Genomic DNA, 21,355 nt, shown 5'->3' on the forward strand with positions numbered 1-21,355 from the left:
ATGTTAAAAAAAAAAAAAAAAGACAGCAGCCATCACTGGGGAAAGGGGCTAGAGTGAGGAACAGGGGAGACTTTACTGCTCATTTAATACCATGCAGTAAAATTTGAAATGTGCCTACAACAGAAAGTGCCATGCCTGGCAGAGCAGCGGGGAAGGCTGTCAGGACGGGAGGAAGACAGTGAGGTCTTAGTGGTGCTGCTGAACACAGGAAGTGGAGTCTGGCTGTGAGATACTCAAGGAGTCCTTGATGTAGATTCCAGCACGAGCAGGTGACAGCGTCCATCAGCTGTAGGATATGAATCCTCTCAATGGGTAAAAGGTAATAGCTGTGAACTCAGTAACATCACTAAACATAATTATGCTTCCAGTAATGTGCAGGTGCAGACATTTATGAGATGAAATGGACTCATCTCAACCTCCCTACCGCCACATCCAGCCACAGCGGGCTGATGAAATCCATCATCTACAGTACTGTGATTTTAAAGGGCACTTCAAAAACACTGCTTTTTTTTTTTTAAACAAGTCAATGTCTTCACTTTCTCCTTCTCTTTTCCTTATCTAGAGTCCTTGTAATTTCTCTGCCTTATAGGTTGCAGCAATGTTATTTCCTTCCGTGGTGGTCCTGTTATATTTACAGCACATTAACAGAGCCTTGGAACCCACTACGGTGGTTGCCGGGTTACTGGGATACGTTAGCGAAATAAGCCTTTGTGAGTGCTTGCTTACACTGTATTAGACACAACAAAGCGCTCCTCGTGTTTTAACCTTATCATCAGTATAATGGGGGAGCAATGAGAAGACGCAGTTGAAAGTGGCTGGCTTCTAGAACCCTGTTCATTTTTCCTCTGACAAATCCGAAGACGTTACAGATACAGACAGAAGTCAAGAAAGACTGGTCTCAATCAGACTAGTTAAAATCCTGAACTGCTGAATAGATTAAAAAGAAGAAACACCACTTTCTTACTTTCAAATATCACATGAACAAGGCCAATAAAATGTTCTCCAGGAAAGGTCAAAGGGAAAAGTCGATAATGAGTAGACTTTTAAACTTTTTAAACTTCCAACTTTTCATTAGTTTGAGCATAAATACGTTCCAAGAACTTTAAAATAGTTGGTTCTTTTAATCAAGCTAGAGGCTGTCCCCTGCAACTCTATTTCTTTTATTATTTTGCTTAACAAAACCCAGTATTTCTAGCTGGTATATTGAAAGAGTTCACCTAAGCACTGGCAGTGTAATTTCTAAACAGATGATGTTTTACTATACTTAACACCGAGGACCCATTTCTTTCACAAAAATGCTTACCGGGACAAGCAACTGATGTAAGAACCAAAATGAAACCACCGAGAAATCTAACAATATTTTCCACACCAACTGCCTAATTTTACTGCAAGAGGCTTACGTTCTCCTCTGCCCGCAAATGGACTTTTTTTTTGGTCAGGCTAGAGATTAAGTCCATCAATAACTGAAAACACCAAAAGGAAGCGCGGCCACGAGTCTATACCATTTCCCAGGGGTACCTGTTTCATCCGGGGAACTGGGCGAGGCGCTGTCTTGGGACAACGTTGTCCAGCTGGACTCCTCATCACTCGGTGCTAGGTTCTGGATCCGGTGTAGGGCGCAATCGGTTTTGGCCCCCGTTTTAGGATGATCCTTCTTGGTCTCTGGGCTGGATGACACTGTGGCCGCATGGCCATCTTCAGGGCTGAACTGGGCTTTGTTTGGTTTCTGTGGCAGCCCCTCGCTGTTCCCAATGAGGGTGGAGGCCTGGCCCTGGCCCTGGCCTGGCTGGGACTTCTCTTCCACAACCCCGTGCTGGTTGCCCAAGTTCTGCTCTAGTTCCCTGGTGGAGGTTTCCAGGTCTGCATAGTAATTTAGGAAGCTCTTGGTTCTCCTGGGTTGGGAGGGTAAAATTTCACAGCCTGAGGAATCGCGTGGGTGGGGCTCTTTGCCCTCTAACTTCTCAGAAGTTGTGTTGAGGACTGCAGTGGGGCTGACGTTCTTGTTGGGGTCCTGCTGTCCCTGTTCTGCAGCCTTCCGGAGCTCGTTCTCCCCATTTTTCACCAGCTTGATGTTGGCAGAGCCACTTCCCAGCAGGGGCTGCGCGGCCGGATCAGAGAGGCCCATCGCCACCTGGATGTTAGTTAGTGCATATTTTTTCCTGCATTTGGGGGGCGTGCTGTTCTTGGTTTCAGTGTGCTTTATCTCAGCATTCAACAGTTCATTGTGGGAGGAGCGGAGATGAAGGGTGTTTGGTGGTGTGGCCGGGTTGTTTCGATTCGTGATGTCTGTGGCTCCGCTGCTGGCCATAAACACTGCCACAGTGTCTACACCTGAGTCAGCTGGAAAAAAGAAACTCGTCATTAGTCATTAGCTGCCTGATGTGATTAAACCGCTTAGTATACAGTGAGCCAACATCTTTATACAAAAAAATTTAAAGAGTTAATGCTTCCATCGTATACATTCTTAAAGAATTGACCCATTTTCCTTTCTATTTTCACTGCTCACTCAAAAATTGAATAGGAACAAATAAAAGGCTTAATGTGCATACACAAAAGTCAATTTATAGAAAAGTTAAGAGGTCTAAGCGTCCAAAGTTTATTTAGAATCTCCCTTTTGCATCCATATAAAAGCACTTTCTTCTGGTCATTATTCACAACCTTGAAAATCACCCCCTTTCTAAACATTCACACCACATTTCTATTCTGCAGTTCCTTTGGGTAAGAAAAAAGTTGTTCAAACATCCTCTGGGGCTCCGGCTTTCTTAATTAACCTGAAAGGTCACTGTTCACTGATGTACCACACATCCAAGGTAATTTTTCTCAACCATGTTTAGAAATTGTGCTCCGAATGCCTGGAAAAACCAATCTCCATTAAAGTTTGCTAATATCTTGGTGAACATTTTTGACCTAGGTTTAGTATTTGTATGAAACAGACATTTTGGAGAAATGGCTCAGTTACTCGAGAACGTGTACACACACACACACACACACACACACACACACACACACAAAACTATTACTAGGGGCGCCTGGGTGGCTCAGTCATTAAGCATCTGCCTTCAGCTCAGGGCATGATCCCAGGGTCCTGGGATGGAGCCCCGTGTCGGGCTCCCTGCTCCGCTGGGAGCCTGCTTCTTCCTCTCCCACTCCCCCAGCCTGTGTTCCCTCTCTCACTGGCTGTCTCCCTCTCTGTCAAATAAATAAATAAATAAATCTTTAAAAAAAAATTATTACTAATAACGCAGCCTTGAGCCCTTGGCTACTGCTGTGTTAGAGCCCCCAAAGGAGTCTGAATATATTCCACTGAATTAAAATACAGACTCAGCTGTTCGCAGTCCCCACATGCCCTTGCAGGACTCTAGGAAACTACCTGACAGTTGCATTTATCTCAAATATTGTTCATACCATCAGTGATTTATTCCATGTGTCTCTTGCTAGGAAGAAAGAAAGGTTTCGCAGACTAGAAGGGAATATAATTCATCAGCAAGAATTCCTAAGGTTTCACATTTCTCAGTCTATGAAGAATGACCCCTTTCTTATCTGATCCTTTGCCCTCTACAGAGACCTCAGTGAGGTTAACCAGCAAATGAACTGAAGCACAGCTCCTAACATTCCTAAAATTGTATTGTGACAACTCCCTCTTCCACCCCCAGGCAAAACAGGGACCTCCACAGGAGAGAAGGTAAGAATATTCCACTGTTTGGGAGCTTAGAGGTACTCCTTTCTATTGTCAAATACTCAGGATTACCTACTTTAGGGAAGAGTCACCCACTCATCCTGGAGTCTGTGTGCTTCTAGAAAGGTAAGCAACATACCCTGTAGACATCGCCCACCTTTATAACGCAATGACTGTGTGGCCTAGAGACAGAGTTAAGGGCTGTAACCCAAAGTGGTTAGACTCTGGACCCCATTCTTTAGAAGTACTATTTATCGGGATTCCTGCTTACCCAGCAACACAGCTAAGCACCTGGGCTTCATTTTACAGGAAGAGAGAATCTAGTTTGTTTCTCCCTTTTAAACGATACCCTGATGACTAAAATTTTAAAAATTATACTGTTTTAACTATTACTACCATTTTCATGTATTCCAATTTAGAAGTCACCCCCACTCAAGAGTAGCACTTGGTATGAAAGGGCCCACCTTGAACCCACATGGAGTCTTTTCCCTGACACACACATCTATAACATGGGTGCACAAGAGAAAACTCTTGGGTATTTAGAATGACATCACTAGGAGAAAGTAGGAAATCTTTGGCTTTTTTAAAGACGTGGCAAAAAAATTTCTATGAGGCTATTTTACGACGTCAGGTACTATATTCTAGCAATGTTATCAGGGAAAAAGTTTTACTTACTTTGTTCATAACCATAAACATTTTCAGAAAGAATATTATCAAAATTTCTAGGTGATTAAATAGCTTTTATATCCTGAATGTGACAGATAAAAACTTTTATCCATGTTCTCATCAGCCTTCTGGATCCCACTGTCCTCCCTATGCCCTTCGTAACTCTTCTGTATGCTAGAAATCACGAAGGAGAGGTTTGGGCGCATTAGAACAACAGGACCATCCTGTAGAAAACAGCTCGGTGCTGTTTCTGTAGATCGAAGCCTGAACACAGTTCGAGTGTGCTTTAGATATTAGATGATGGTATCATCTGGTAGCAAAATCAAAGGTTCACATCTAGAACTAAGGCAGCCAAGTTAATGTTATGAAGTATACAGATGGCTCTAGGAGTTAACTATCAGCTAGGCGGTCACTTGGGGTCAAAAGAAGTAGGTAGAAGTTAGCAAATTCCTAAAAGGACCAAGGCTTCAAAGAAGGAGGCCCCTGAAAGTGGGAGGCAGTGCCCGTGAGAGTAAGAACACAGAACTCAGGGCCAGGGAGACAAGGCTACTTACTAGCTGAGTGACCTAGGACACCAGACCTTCAGGGTCCTTGCCTGAAAAATGGGGACATTCGTAGCACCTGGTTGTTGTGAGGATTAAAATGAGAAATGCATGCAGAGGGTTTAGCACACATGTAACAATAAATGTAAGCAACCCTCACCCCTTTACATCCAAGGGACAGGGCACGGGGCTGCCTGCCAGAACCCCCAAATTTACCACCTGATTGCTCCAAGCGATAGAAATGGTCCTGTTGTATGGATACACAGAAAGACTAACAAGATGGGATAAAGAAATTGGGTCCAGAAGGGTTTAATAATAGGGAAAAAAAATTCCTCAGTGTAAGAGGAAGGAGGTTTGTGCTTCTTTTTTAAACCAAAGAAAATCTTACAATGTCTCTTTAAATCTTCTATTTAGCTGTTTTCTTTGGAGTCCAAAAGCTTCAGAATAAGTCCAAATTCCCTGATATAACAGATAAGTTAAATTCTCCATTTCTTTGCTGTAAAATCAGGATAGTAATAGTATCTTCACCTCACCGAGTTTTGTCGAAAACTAAGAGGGATGGCTGTCAAGTATTTAACCTAATGCCTGGCATACTGTTAGGGATTAATATTATTTTAGAGATCCGTCCTTCCCCACACACTTTTGTCTCTGATCACATACCTCAGCCACCATATTTATTGAGCACTTTCTTCTTGCCAGGCACCACGCCGGGAACTGGGAGACCAAGACACCCAAGGTCCCACCTGCTAAGTGCTTTCAGCCTTGTTGAAGAAGAAAACACAATAATGTGATAAAAATCCACCAGGATGGGAGTTGGGGGGAGGTGCAAAGGAGTAAGTGGTCTTCCCACCTCAGTCTGGAGAGGATCTGATGGTAAGAGAGGGTGGATCAGCATTGGGGGAGTCTTAGAAAATCAAAACACAAAAGGAGATATGGAAAAGGGGAGGAAGAGTCAGGCAGAGTCCTACAAGACATGCTTCAAGGGTCTGCACTTGACCCTGAGGCAGAGAAGAAGACCAAGCACTTCAATAGCATGAAGAATGAATCTGAGGCTGAAGAGAAAGAAACAGAGGGAGAGGGAGAGGTGTGTGTGTGTGTGTGTGTGTGTGTGTGTGTGTGTGTGTGTGTTGTATTCCTTTATAGGAAAGGGCATCTTTCCTCTAGCATGTTCTCCAAGATGACTCTGGGGAACAGGAATTAAAGAAGCAATGTAAATTAGGCAATGAAAACATCAGAGGTCATCAGGGAAAGAGCAGAATGAGGTAGACAGAGGGTGCCTCCCTAACCAAAGCGGCAGGCTAGCCCCATGTCCATGCCCTTCCATTTGGTGTTAGTGTCTGACTCTGCCATTGATCGAAGGGAAGCCAAACCCAGGCATGGAGACTACCTGGAAAGCTACTGCAAATAGTCCAATCAAGACAGCAGGGAAAGAACAAGGTGAGCATGAGAGACTTAGGCATGGGGTGGGGGGTGGGGGGTGTCTTTCCCTCTCACTGCCTTTGTGCTGACTCTAGTCATCGATCTCTTGACCAAGGCATGAAGATAGGGCCTCCATTAAGCAGCACTGGCTGATTATAAGAACATGGGTGGCTTCTGTCCCTAACAACGTTGGGAGAATGGCAGAGGTGGGCAGAGAGTGACCTTCAAGGAACTTCACTATACACAAAGTATGGGGAGAGAAAGCAGCTGGAGGATGATTTGGGGTTACAGGAAGGCATTTTTCTTTAAAGATTAGATTAGTGATGCTTTATTTTATAAGCTGGAAACGCAGAAGGCAACAGAGAAGGGACAAATGGAAACACAAAAGAGGGACAGAGGAATAGGGTAAAATCCAGGTGATGAGAGGAGGGACCACAGCAGATATGAGAGTGTCAGCCTTGCCCAAGACAAGGGATACTTCTTCAGGAGGGAAGGAAGGAGAGGGAGGAAGGGTGGGGACAGGCACATATCCCACAGCAGAACACCAAGCCGAGGAAAAGCGGAACTGACTCAATTTTCTCTGTGAAAGGAAAGTCTTCCCATGAGGGGAAGCTGGCTAGGGGAACATAATGGGAGGAACAAAGTCCAGAAATAGTCACGTGGGAGAAACACAGAGTTGGTGACTGTTTCTAAAAGAAATGTGAAGTTTGATGGCATAAGAACAGACACACAGATCAATGGAACAGAGAGCCCAGAAATAAACCCATGCATGTATGGCCAATTAACTTATGACAAAGGAGCCAAGAATATACAACTGAGAAAGGACAGTCTCATCCATAAAGGGTGCTGGGAAAACCGGACAGCCACATGCAAAAGAATGAAAGTGGACCCGGCCCTTATCCCCCACACAAACATTAACTCAAAATGGATTAAAGACTTGAACGTAAGGTTTGAAACCATAAAATTCCTAGAAGAAAACACCGGCAGTAAACCCCTTGACATGGGTCTTGGCAATCATTTTTTTGGATTTGACACCAAAAGGAAAGGCAACAAAAGCAAAAATAAACAAGCAGGACTACATCGACCCAAAAAATTTCCGCACGGCAAAGGAAACCATCCACAAAAATGAAAAGGCAACCTACTGAATGGGAGGGGAAAACAAAGACATAGTCACAGAGGGGGACAGGATTAAGGTGTCATGTGGGAAAGTGAACAGATGAGGAATGCATTCTGGGTATGGCCTAGAGAGGGCAGGGAATGGAGCCGGGAAGGGGATAGAGAACTGGGAAGATAAGGCCAAGGGATCAAAGGTCTCCAAAAGGTCAACAACAGGTGTCACAGGTACAAGGAAACGTTTGCAACCCCAGCTGCATGTATCCCTTGAGGAACTTTAAAAAAAAAAAAGTACAGAAGGCTAAGACCCACTCCTAAAGACACCCCCAAAGATTCTGATTCAATCAGCCTGGGATTGGGCCTCTTCAGGGTGATTCCAATGTGTGGCCAAGGCTGAGAACCACTAGAACCAGATAATGATTTCAGAGGCACTTGGAACATTCTGATCACGCATGTCCCATTCCCTGTCTTTGCACACAGTCTCAGCATCCTTCCCTCCTATCTGGCAAATTTCTACTTCAGCTTTAAGATTCAAGGTAGATATCACCCAGTTGTGGACTGTCTTCTTGCCCCTCTAGGCAGACTCCAAGGCTCCTTCTTTCTATACTCCCAAACCTCCATACACTTATCTCTGACAGCATCATTCCCATTGTGTTGTTTTTGCCCTGTTGGAGATTCCCATTAGACTGTGACCTCCAGCAACCAAAACAGGAGCACAGCACACAGTAGGTACTCAATGCATGTTTGCAGAACAAATCATTGAATACAATGAAAAAAAAAAAAAAAACCAAGTGTTTCATTAACATCTCAAGAAATGTTTACATTGAAAGTCTAGCTTTTCTTCTTCTCCTCCTCCCGATCTTCCTACTTCTTATGTTCCATAAATGAGTGAAACCATATGATAATTGTCTTTCTCTGCTTGACTTATTTCGTAAGAGAAGAAAGGGAAGAAGAAAGGGGGGGGTAATCAGAAGGGGGAATGAAGCATGAGAGACTATGGACTCTGGGAAACAAACTGACGGCTTCAGAGGGGAGGGGGGTGGGGGACTGGGATAGGCTGGTGATGGGTATTAAGGAGGGCACGTATTGCATGGAGCACTGGGTGTTATACGCAACTAATGAATCATGGAACTTTACATCAAAAATTAGGGATGTACTGTATGGTGACTAACATAATATAATAAAAAATATTATTATAAAAAAATTAAAATAAAAAGATAAAATAAAATCTAGTTGGGAAAAAAATAAAAATAAAAGTCTAGCTTTTCTCAAGCTTTTATCCCATGTAGCATCTGAGCAAGATTTAAAATAAAACCTTTCAAGAGACTATCCAGACCAATTTATTTTGCTCCTCTGCCTCGGCTCAAGAAAATTCTTGTTCAATTCTGCCATAATTCCCTAAAGAAGAAAAGGCTATTTAGAGTCAAAAGTACATGTGTTGTGACCCAGAACAGACCAGTATACTTCTCTACCATACCTGATTTCTCATCAGCTGTCATCCTACCAGCTCCAAGTCTTCCAAGCTCTGCTACAAACAGCACGGAAGGCTGAGCAGAGGCTCTGGTGCACACAGCACAACGCTGCTGTCCCCACCGTGCCCCCCAGCACCCAATTCCGGGCCTTCCTCTTTCCCCTCCTTCCTCATATTTACCACCGGCATCGTTAGTAACAATCAACAAAAGAGAATTACATATGATGGGAAAGAGCAACACAGCAATAATACAAATACTAAAAATTATGGAGAAAAACTAATGCTCTGTGGACATAAAAATGTAAGGATGACGATCTTCCTCTTCTGCCCGAAGACCACTCCCTCTCGGTCACCTTTTGCTTTCACTCTTCTCCACTGCTTTCCCCAATACTAGTACTAGATTGAGACTCAGAAGATGGTGCGTTCAAGCCACTTCCGTGTCTCTGTGCCCCATGAGCTTACTACAGATTTGAGCTCAAAGACCACTTGCTCTAATACTCCCTATAAACTGTGGGGATGGAGGGAGTTAAATCCACTGACACATGGGCTAGACCCTAAGTGAGAACTCATGGCATTGCCACCCTACGTTTCCCAGACTAGAAGCATCGGAATAGCCCTTTGTGAGTTTATCCTCCTGAATTCTCTCGATTTTCCTTGAAAATCCAGTTTTAGTAAAATCCTCTAGTAAATCCAGTTTCCCCTTCCCACCTCCTCCACACCTGCTTTCAGACCCGCATCACTTATCAGTTTCTTTCTAAATCTGCAAGCGTAATGGGTCTGCAGTCTAGCCTGTCACATTTTGCCCTGTATCATTCTAAAAACAAACTGATCGTGTATCTCCCCTGCTTAAAACCATCTACTAGCCCCCTGTTGTTCAAATTCAGCTCACTCTACAGCCACTTCAAATCCCCCTATGCTAGTCTCAATCGACCCTTCTAGTCACATCTCCTGTCACTGCTCCCCACCATGTTCTCTACATTGAAGCCACAATCAACTTTCCTGCCAATGCCAAGCCCCTTCTCAACTCTTTTCCTCTGCACAAGGAGTTTGTTTTCTCTGCCCAGGAATATCCTTTGCCCTCATCTCCCCTACACCCTGCCTGAAAACTCCTTCAAAACCCAGCCCCTTTAGCCTTCCTCTGACTCCTATACACAATGAAGGCTGCCCCCTCCTCCACGCTAGGTATGTGGCAGGCTGTTCATACCAGCACTGCTATACTATACCATAAATATCAACTGAGATGTCTATCTCCCCTTCTAAACTCTAAATTCTTGATGACTGTTTTATTCATTTTTTAGGACCGTTTCATCGAGATACAATTTACATATCATAAAGCTCGCTTTTAATGTACAGTTCAGGGGTGTTTAGCATATTCTCAGAGTTGTCCATCCATTACTACGATCCAATGACAGAACGCTATCATCACCCCAAAAAGAAACCCTACACTCGTTCGCAGTCACCCTCTATTCCTCCCATGCCCAAGCCCCTGGCAACCACTAATCTACTTTCTGTCCTTCCGGACTTGCCCATTCTAGACATTCCACAGAAACACAGTCATAGAACATGTGATCTTTTGTGACTGGCTTTCCTCGCTTAGTGTACCGTCGGGGTTCATCCATGTTGTAGTATGTATCCTTACTTTATTCCTTTTTATGGCCAAATCATATTCCATTGTATAGACAGACCACATTTTATTTAACTGTTCATCAGTTAATGAACATTTAGGATGTTTCCACGTTTTAGTTATTATAAATCGTGCTGCTATGAACACTCATGTACAAAGTTTTGTGTGGACACGTTTTCAATTCTCTTGGGTCCACACCCAGGAGTGGAATTGCTAATTATATATATAATTAACATATGATATTACATATTTTATATATATTTGGTTATATGTATTTATATGATTATATCATATTATATATAAAGTTATATAATTAAATACATATGACCTTTGGGGACCTGCAGGAGGTTTTATAAAGCAGTTGTACCATTTTACATTCCCACCAGCAGTGGATGAAAGTTCCAATTTCTCCACATGCTCCCCAACACTTGTTATTATGTCTTTTTTATGATAGCCACCCAAGGAGGTATGAAGTGGCATCTCACTGTCATTTTGATTTGCATTTCCCTCTCATTTTTATATTCCCAGAATTTCCAGGGCCTTCTACACAGCCTGGCATAGAAGAGTACTCGATAAATGTTTGATTCAGTCATCCGTTCACTCATTCATTACCTAAATATCCGTCAAGCATCTGCTATGTGCTGTTGCTCTTCTCAAGGCCAAGAACATGACAGTACACAAAATAAGCAAAACGAATGAGGAATGGGTAAGCACATGCCAGCAACCCTGAGAGTCTTCGGTACAGAGGTGGTTCTGCTCCTGGATTTCGGGGGGTGCAATGGGGCCCCAAGACTTTGCCATTACCTCCGCAGCTATTCATCACGCTGTTAGGAAGCTCCAACATCAATTCGGGAGGACCAATTCCGATTGCAGAGCTGGGTGTAAGTTAAGAGTGTGACAAGAGCTCGTATTACTATGGCCATCGCTCTCCTGCATGCCCACGGGAAACATCTGTTATAGTCTGGCATGAGTTTCCTCTTCAACTGGTAACAGCTCCACAATTTTTCTTGGGGAATCAACCTTTCTGCATTCTTATTCCTTCATTCAACAGATTCTCTGGTGTGTGCGCAAAAGATACAGTTCTAACTGCTATGGTTATAGCAGTGAACAAAACTGACAAAATAATAATACCTCCTCTTGCACAGCTCACATTCTAGGGGTCCAGGTAGAGATGACACTGCCCCTTGCTTTGTGGAGGACATGGCCCAGGCCCAGCCAGTCAGAGTAGCAAATCCCCATGGCTATGGTGACCGGCCCAAGGAAAAGCAAGCGACCCAGGCAAAGCCAGTCCTAAGACTGTTGCTGGAATGATCAGAAAAGGGGTGCTCTCTTTTCTCTTTTTCTTGAACTAGAAGATATTAGCCTAGAACTTTGACGGGTCACCATGAAGAGGCAACCGGAGTTAACACGGACCTATGAGCAAGCAGAGCCACGAGACAGAGAGAGAGGAGGAAGCTCTTAGTGACGTTGTTGGAATCCCTAAAACAAGCCACACCTGAAATGTGATAACCCCTAGATTTCTCGGTTATTAAAGTCAATTGATTGTGTGTGTGTGTGTGTGTGTGTGTGTGTGTGTGTGTGCTTAAACCACTTTAAACTGAGTCTTCTTTTAGCAACTGAAAAAAAAAAAGGCTTTGTTAATAAATGGAGTACTTTTTATGAGGTCTAAACAAAATGAAGTAAGCCAGGCTTACTTAAATTCCATGACCAACAAGGCCTTCCAGAAACCCAGAGTCACAAAGATCCCAGCACGGAGATGTGACCCTTATAATTCGGATGGCATCCTAATATAAACCCAGGCTGGAACCTGTACTTAAACCTGCCCCCTCAGTTTCTCTTTTCTGAGACCTCTAGGCATCTGTCAAAGAAAAATTTTTGTCAGCAACGACGGGAAACTCTTCTCTCCATACCCTGCTGCTCTCCGAGTGCTCCCGTGACACGGTGACAAAACTGGAAATTGACAAATGGCTCAGGGAAGCTCCATGTTTGCCCTGCTTGTCAGTGAAACTTCACAGTTTCTTCATTTTCATTTTTCTGCTACACAGTTTTATTTCCACTGAGGAGTTAACAGCCAAACTTCTACCCTGAGGAATGTTGCCTTTTGAACTAGACCTCAAAGTATTAAGGAAATGAAATAACTCAGATTTTTTTTTTCTTTTAGGAAGGAGAAGCAAAATAAGGCCGGTTTCCTGAAATTACTCATGAAAGTAAACTCTCAATGTGACGAAAACGATAAGAACTTCTTTCTGAACAAAAGCGGCAAAGGTTATGGGTCACTGAGACAGATCACAGGATTAGAACCTTGGAAGTTTCTTTTCTTTTCCTTTTTTTTAAAGATTTATGTATTTATTTTAGAGAGAAAGCACACTTGCATGTGAGTGGGGGGGGGGGGGGTAGGGGCAGAGGGAGAGAGGGAGAAAGAATCCTCAAACAGACTCCCTGCACCGTGGGGCTGGATCCCAGGACCCTGAGATCATGACCTGAGCTGAAACCAGGAGTCAGACGCTCATCGAACTGAGCCACCCGGGCGTCCCTAACCTTGGAAGTTTCTAAAGCTAGAGGAGAGCAGCTTCACACAGCTGATTCACAGGGCAACTTCCCAGGCTTTATGGGAAGAGGGTGATTTCAACAGCTGGGTCTCACCCATCTAAGGGTTTCCCATGCCCACTCGACTTAATTGCCTGAGGACTCACTTTGTTAATAAACATCCCAAGGGGAGCTGAGGAGACTCAAGAGAGATGTACCAGAAACTTTTCTTCAAGAAACTCAGTCAGAGTGGGCAATGAGAAGGAACAGTTATTAAACAAACTCACCATGGCTCAAGGAGGCAGAGAGTCTTATGAGGAAAAGGTATTTGGGATGAGGAAAGCAGTTTAGGGAAGGCACTCTGGAAAAAGCACAGCTGAGCTGGGTCTTGACGGGTAGGTAGGAGTCCAGCAGCGGGCCAAGATGAGAAAAGCACGCCAGAGGAGGGAACCTGGCATTCCAAAATCACCCGTGGCAAATGTGAAGATCAGCTGTTTTGGAAACCCAAGTCAGAATTTGTGTATTCAAATAAGAATGAAGGCCTTCAAAGCAGTCACCTTGGGACAGTACATGCTTATCCCAAGGATATTTCTTCTGATCAATCTCTAAGCCATTTTCATCGTTTAGAAGAGCCTTAACATCTTCAGAAGATTAAGGTGTGTTTTAAATACAGCTCTAGACTTTTATGACCAAGTCTGATGAATACGGTCAATGATCAAGCTTGAGAATACTGGTTGAGGTGGGCAAAAGCAGGTGAGCGATCAAGTAATGACACAGGTTTTCCTGAGTAACTGACAGGCTGGGCCTCAGGTCAGTTCCAACAGGGAATATAACACAATGGCAGAATCCTTGAAATAGGGTAACTACCAGACTATGTGACAGGCTGAGACTGGCTTGGAAGGGACTCCTGAGTTGAATCTTGAAGATTCAAGAGGAATCTTCTAGGCGGATAATGATGTATGTTCTGGGGTATGTTTGTTTTTTAAAAGGCTGCCTGTAGTCACAGCTCCCAGGAGTCGGAAAATGGGACAGCAGGCTACTTTATCTCAGTTATTGGTCCAGACTCTCCTGCACTAGCTGCCACCTAAATTTTCAAGTAAAAAATGATTGGAATATACACTCCACTGAGATAATACTGCTTTCCGTGTAAAATATGTTGCATCCTATACCAATATACGATAGTAGTAGCTGTCATTGAAAAACCCTGCTAGATAACAGTGTCATTCTCTCTTAATATAACTACCAGAGAATAAGACACTTGAGAACCATTCAGAAGAAGGAATACATTAGCATAATAAAATATAAGTGACAGTAAGAAATTCCTAGAAGTTAATGATTAGTTCACTTCCATTTAGAGGAAAACATACTTTATATACTTGCCCAGCTTTATTCTTAGCTTCCATACAGAGCCTATCTTGCCATGTAATAAAAAATTTTAAACACTAAAGAATTCCTAAAAGAAATCATTCTCAACAACTTAAACTGTGTTTTTTAAAAGAACACATGTATTTGCCTTGATTTACCAAAATTAATATGACTGTTCAAATATGTATTTACAAAGAAAATCTACTCCCTGCCCCTAAATTATCACAGTGTGATCAGATGGTCTCTAAGAATCAGCCCTAAGTTCCTAATTTTCCTGCGTGAATTTAGGCTTGTCACACTGTTTTCAGCTGTTTTGTATAAAAAGGATATTACCTGTCATTCACGTATCTCTACTGAGCTTAGTATTTATTGTTTTATTTAGTTTTCTGTTGAAATGGAACATGCAGTATTATATAAAGGAGAAAACAGCTTGGACGTACTTCAGGAGTTTAATTACAGAACTGAGAGATTTTAATACCTATTTGCCCATGGTTCAAAACTACTTACTAAAAAACTCAGAATTTGCTGAGTGGTTTGTATCCTAACAAATATGGATACCACCAGATTCATTTTTTTTTTTTTATTTTAAAGATTTTTTTTTTTAATTTATATATTTGACAGAGATAGACAGCCAGCGAGAGAGGGAACACAAGCAGGGGGAGTGGGAGAGGAAGAAGCAGGCTCCCAGCGGAGGAGCCCGATGTGGGACTCGATCCCCGAACGCCGGGATCAGGCCCTGAGCCGAAGGCAGACGCCTAACAGTCGACTGCGTTACCCAGGCGCCCCCACCAGATTCATTTTTCACTTGCAGTCCTATCCTATGTTTAATTCAAAATATTACTGCAATAACTTCTTCCTTATTATATTACTGTGAGGCAAAGAAATAAATCCCACACCACATCATGTATGGATTAGCATCCGTCATGACACAAAGAAAGGGATATACAATAAAATTAAGGTGGTTTTCTTAAGGCCTGAATGTAATCAACACTTGATCAGGGAGAATACTGAATTGGGGAGTTCTACTCTAGACAAACCCAAAAATGGCTGACCACGAACACCTCATTGTTCATACGTAAGTGTTTACAGGCTACCATATGCAATGCTAGATGGCAAAATTTGACATATCTTTAGTTTCCTGTTATAATCAACAAAAATATTTTTACATTATGCTATTACTAGAGTCATGCAATTATTACACGAATACAGGTAAGTCCAACTGATTCTTCTATTTAACCATCTACTTTTCTACTACATTAGTGAACAAGAAAAAACAAACACATGTCATTTTAGCACACCATGTTTAACATCAATACAATCATCCATCATCTCTATTTGTTCAAGTTTTAATATTCATCTGCTTCTCTGCATTGAAACATGAGAAAATATGTCTGACCTGGAAGTACTTCGGACATGGGTCAGTGGACGCCAGCAGTGGTGCAGGAACTAGGTTATAATTTGAAATCTGAAAAGAGGGATCATTGGAGAGATTAAAACCCCAAATAACAAAGCATAAAAGGAAAAAAAAAAAGCATAGCATCAACAATCTTCCAAAAGCTGTCAAAAATGTTAAAACAATTTTTGGCAGATAATATCCAAATTTTTGTTTATTTATAGTTGGTCACAACACATTTGACTGAAATTTGAATTTCTGCTTAACCACATTTCCCACAAACATTTCTTGAGATTTTTTTTCCATGCCGGGCCGCAGTTATCTATCTATCTGTCCTACTGTCTGTCTGTCTATTTATCTATGTGTCTCAACTTTCCAATGCTTTTTCTCATTAAAAACACACAATTCAGAAGGCAGTAACGAAAAAACTGGTGCATTTCACCAGATAAAAATGTAAACATTATGTTTGGGAATACAAAATGACTATAAACACCGTAGAGAGAAAAAAACAAGCTGAAAAAAAATTTAACACTGCAATGACATAAAAGAGTTAATTTCATTTATATAGAAACAGCTCCTTGAAGTCATTCAGAATTTCCTTGAAGTTATTAAGAAAAATATGAGCAAGCCTATAGGAAAATGAGCAAAGTACAGGATGAGTCCCAAGAGAAACACAAATGTCCAAGAAACATATAAATAGCTAACCTCATTCAAAACTAAAGAAAATGCAAATTTAAATAACAATGACTCACTGTTTTCCTCTATCACTGCAAAGATTAACAAACTTGATAGCACATGACCTCAAGCAACAACACTGGAAATAGCAATTTTCAAAACTTGCTAATGGGAGTAAAAGTTGGCACAACTTTTTGAAGGGCCATTTAGAAATATCTGGGCACTGGGTGTTATACGCAACTAATGAAACATCGAACTTTACATCAAAAACCAGGGATGTACTGTATGGTGACTAACATAATATAATAAAAAATATTATTATTAAAAAAAAGAAATATCTGAGCAAATTTAAAATGCACGGACCCACTGCTCGGCAATTCCATTTCTTTTTCTTTTTTTTAAGATTTTATTTATTTATTTGTCAGAAAGCGTGCGAGAGAGACAGACAGAGAGAACAAGCAGGGGGAATGGCAGGCAGAGAGAGAAGCAGGCTCCCCGCTGAGCAGTGAGCCTGATGCAGGACTCAATCCCAGGATCCTGGGATCATGACCTGAGCTGAAAGCAGACGTTTCACCATCTGAGCCACGCAGGCATCCCAGGAATTCCATTTCTGAGAATTTATTTTACAGATAAACGTATGTGGTCTCTTGTTCTAAAAGCAAAAGATCAGTAACGAACTGTTCTTCGGTGGACAGCTGGTTCATTAAATTCTGATACATCCATACAATGGAGTACTGTGAGCTATTAGGAAAAACAGAGTGGAGCTACATGAACTGATATGAAAAGGGCTTTAAGACATATCACTAAGAGGTGAACAACATGCACAGCAGGGCCAAATCGAATTTGAGCAAGATTTTGAAAAGCGCATACACATGTACATGCACGTAAGTGCGTGCACACACGTATACACATACGCCTACACAGGGAATCTCTTGAAGGAATAATAAAGAACCAGACACAGTGGTAAATTGCCAGTTTACCCAATTAGATACATAATAAGGAAACTGAAAACAGACCATATTTTCAACGAGCTGCTATCAGGAATGTCAATTAGAATGATAATCTATTATAATAATTCAAATGCAGATACTGCATGATTCCATTTATATGAAGTACAAAAACAGGAAAACCTTATCTATGTCAGGATAGTGGTTTACACTGGAGGCCAGGAAAGGGGGAGCAGCAAGAGCGTAGACTCGGGGACATTATGATGGTAAATGCACTGTTTCTTGATCTAGATATGGAAATTCACCAAGCTGGACCCTCACGTGCACATTTCTGTATGTTTATGTGAGAAGTTTTTTTTTTTTAAGTCAAATGTTGGCAGTTTTCTAAAGCATTATTCAAACTGCATAACTTTATATTTGTGGAGACTAAATTCTATTCTAACCTTTCCAAACTAGTAACCTTTAATGGGCATTACTCCCAACTTTATGATTCAGATAATGACCTGACAACTTGGTCTACTGACCCACAATACATTTTTAATTATATTTCCACATATGGTGGGTAAGGCTCATTACTCTGCTATAATTAAAAGGGTGGGTTTATTTTAAATTGTCCTGAAACAGCAAAAGATGCTTCCTTTATGCACCTTTGCTTTTGCCCTATACCTTTCTCAGCTCCTGAAAAGTACTTTACAATTCAGTTTTCTTTTTTGTTTTTTTAAGTTTTTGTCTTCAGTGTACCTTAAGTTATAAGCAGAGATAGATGTGACGTGATAGCTATTTCGAGACAATGAATATTAATAAACAGAGAGAAAGCTAAGAAGAGGCATACTTACAGGAGTAAAAAGGTTTGAACAAACACTACGAATCTAATTTTTCAGTGCATCTAATCTTTAAAAAAAATTCCTTCTCCCCAACATGAAAGAAACGCCGACTTCTATGAAGTTAAGAACTGACATTCTGCTAATCATTTCCTATTTTAAATGGTTCTGTGCTATTATTCTAGGACCAATACTTATTCCATACGTGCCATGCGTGATGCTAGGAACAGGCGATATTTCAGTGAACAAAAACACATCCCCCCTTCTCATGGAACTTATAGACAGACTAGTCAGGGAGTTGGACATTAATCACAAAATTATTCATATCAGTGTGTAAGGGTATATGACCTGGAGGAAAAGAACTCACTTCTCTGAAAAAATGGAATGAAGCAACATGGGACAGACTGGAGAGTCAGGATACACTTACTTCCTGGAGAAAGTGCAATTTAAGTTGCAATTTGAGTACAAAACAGCATTTAGCTAGGTAAACATTATTAAATACCTACTATGTGCAAGGCACTCCCTGGCCCCAGGAATAAAGCACAAACACGCAGAGCTATTTTTCCCTAGGCATTTACCTCCTTGAGGAATCTAATCTGGTAAAAAGTTTCTAAGGACCTTGTGGCATGGGCTAATTCTGCATAAAAAGTAACCTGAGAAATACAAAAGCACTCAAGTATGGTTTTAAGAATAATCTGTAGCTGGGGTGCCTGGGTGGCTCAGTCAGTTAAGTGATGGACTCTTGATTTTGGCCTAGGTAGTGATCTCAGGGTTCTGGTATCAAGCCCCGAGTTGGGCTCTCCACATTGCAGGGAATCTGCCTGAGATTCCCTCTCTCCCTCTCCCTCTGCCCCTCCCCCCCATGCACCCATGTTCTCTGCCCCAAATAAATCAATAAATCTTAAAGGAAAAAAAAAAAAGAAGACTCTGTAGCCATGGCGGTCCAATATGGTAGCCACTAGGCACAACTGGAGCTACTAACACTTGAAAGGTGACTAGTGCAACTAAGGAACGGAATTTCTCACTTTATTTCATTGTAATTAATTTAAATTTAAATTTATAGGAAAAAAATCTAAATTTATAAACTGATACCTGACTCTTTGGGGGAACTTCATGGATAGGTAAAATCAATTTTTTCAACTACACATTTTATGAAATCTAAATCGAGATCAAGTATTTCTAATGAAAATTCTGCACCCATGTTGAGTGCTTAGAACTGCAAACCACACCGATTTCGAAGACTTTGCATGAAAAAAAGTAAAATATCTCATTAATAATTTTAAAATATTGATTGCATGTTGAAATGATGATATTTTGGATATATTGAGTTAAGTAAAACATACTGTTAAAATTAATTTCACCCTTTTTTTTCGGTAATGTGGTTACTAGAAAACTTCAAATTATATTTATGGCTCATACTACTTTTCTGTTGGGAGAAGCGCTGATCTAGGGAGTGCAGACAGAGTCTGAAACTTTACCCTCATCAAAATATTATTTACCTTTTCCATAAAAGCAAAGACAGGCAGAGCCGCTCCCTCAGATGTAAAGCTCGGGACGGTCTGCCAGCATTCAGAACAGGTATCTGATTCCGTGAAATCACACACTGAGTTCAAAGACACCAGAGACTCACATAGGCCACTACAAGCTCCACGTTAAGAATACAGCTGTGATTTTATTTTTTTAAGTTTATTTTTTATTAATTTATTTTTGAGAGAAAGAGAGTGCAAGTGGCAGGAGGGGCAGAGAGAGAAATCTCCAGCAGACTCCCCACTGAGCATGGAGCCCAACCGGGGCTCGATCTCACAACCCTGAGATCATGACCTGAGCCAAAATCAGGAGTCAGATGCTTAATCAACTGAGCCAACCAGGTGCCCTGAGAATATAGCTGTGATTTTATTTTATTTTTTAATAAAGATATCATTTATTTATTTATTTGAGAGAGAGAGTGCAAGCGCACGAGAGCATGCAGGAGAGGAAGAGAATCTCAAGCAGACTCTGTACTGAGCACGGAGCCCATGGGGGGCTTGATCTCAGAACCCTGAGATCATGACCTAACAGCTGATTTTAAAACAAACCATAAAAACTGTGTAAGTGAAACAATCTAGTAACAATAGTTTCCTTCCAGCAGCATTTTCATGTGTCCCATTAATGAAAATCCATACTGCTTGTATGCCTTGTGATAATGCCATTAAAGCTCATTAAACGTCCAACAGGACCACAGAAGAGCGTCGTCCCCAAGCAGAAATCACGTAAGCACTCCTACACAAATGAATAAGTGAATAAATTAAATGCCCACTTGTATTTGGTTCAGTATAAGATCCTTTGTGTTTTTCCCCCCATCGGATATAAATATGTAAATTCAAAATTTTATATATTATCAATTTAATTTTTTCTATTATAACCATCTAACCTCAATGGCTTTATTTTTGTCAATATGGTATCCCTGACCAAGAATATCTCACTATAATCGTGCCCTACGTGTGCTGATTATTCTTTTTGTGATACTGTATTTGTAATTTAGAATAAAGACTTTTTCCTCTTATTTTTATTGTGTTGTTTTTTTTTCAGTGTGTAATTACACGCTGTACCCATAAGGTTTTGAATAGGAACAGATGACACAATCAAACTGAATAATTTGAGGTGGGTTTAATTAAGGGACTATTGAAAAAAAAAAAGGTTGGCAGGAAAACCACAAGGGATAATGCAGCCTCCAGGAGCCGCAGAAGCACGTGACCACCCCCTGGTCTGGGGGCCGGGAAAGCTGTGTGCAGAGAGGGCACTGCCCTACACGGCCATCACCTGTGGCGCAGGGTCACAGCCAGCTCTCAAAAACCCTGCACAAAACTGCCATCTTCTCCTGCTCTCACTGCCTGATCCTTTGACTGTAAGGTTGAGAAACTACACCCGAGTAAGGTAAAGTTGTGCCTCATTCTTCTCTTTCCAAGAAATGGATGAAAACTCACATGTGTTCACCCATTTAGATACAGGTCAAGTACTGTGTCCTTGATAAGATCTTCTTTGAACTACCTAATTATTTTTTAAAAGATTTTATTTACTTACTGGAAAGAGAAAGAGAGAGAGAGAGAGAGTGTGTGTGTGCATGACCGGGGGAAGGGG

The 21,355-nt window shown here is 41.5% G+C and overlaps 1 protein-coding gene across 23 annotated transcripts in view; it reads right to left on the reverse strand.

Moving 5' to 3' along the window:
* APBB2 (amyloid beta precursor protein binding family B member 2) overlaps positions 1–21,355 on the reverse strand; it is a 357,775-nt gene that overhangs the window by 175,893 nt on the left and 160,527 nt on the right. For all 23 annotated transcript variants that reach the window (XM_048212057.2, XM_048212053.2, XM_026508789.4 and 20 more), the window contains 2 exons: positions 15,799–15,867; positions 1,519–2,340 (listed from right to left, as the gene is read on the reverse strand). In XM_048212057.2, the coding sequence (XP_048068014.2) occupies positions 1,519–2,340; positions 15,799–15,817 (841 nt within the window). In that variant the 5' untranslated portion in view covers positions 15,818–15,867. The remainder of the gene's footprint in view (positions 1–1,518; positions 2,341–15,798; positions 15,868–21,355) is intronic.

This window comes from Ursus arctos, unplaced genomic scaffold (assembly GCF_023065955.2).
Source record: "Ursus arctos isolate Adak ecotype North America unplaced genomic scaffold, UrsArc2.0 scaffold_9, whole genome shotgun sequence".
Taxonomy (NCBI): Eukaryota; Metazoa; Chordata; class Mammalia; order Carnivora; family Ursidae; genus Ursus; species Ursus arctos.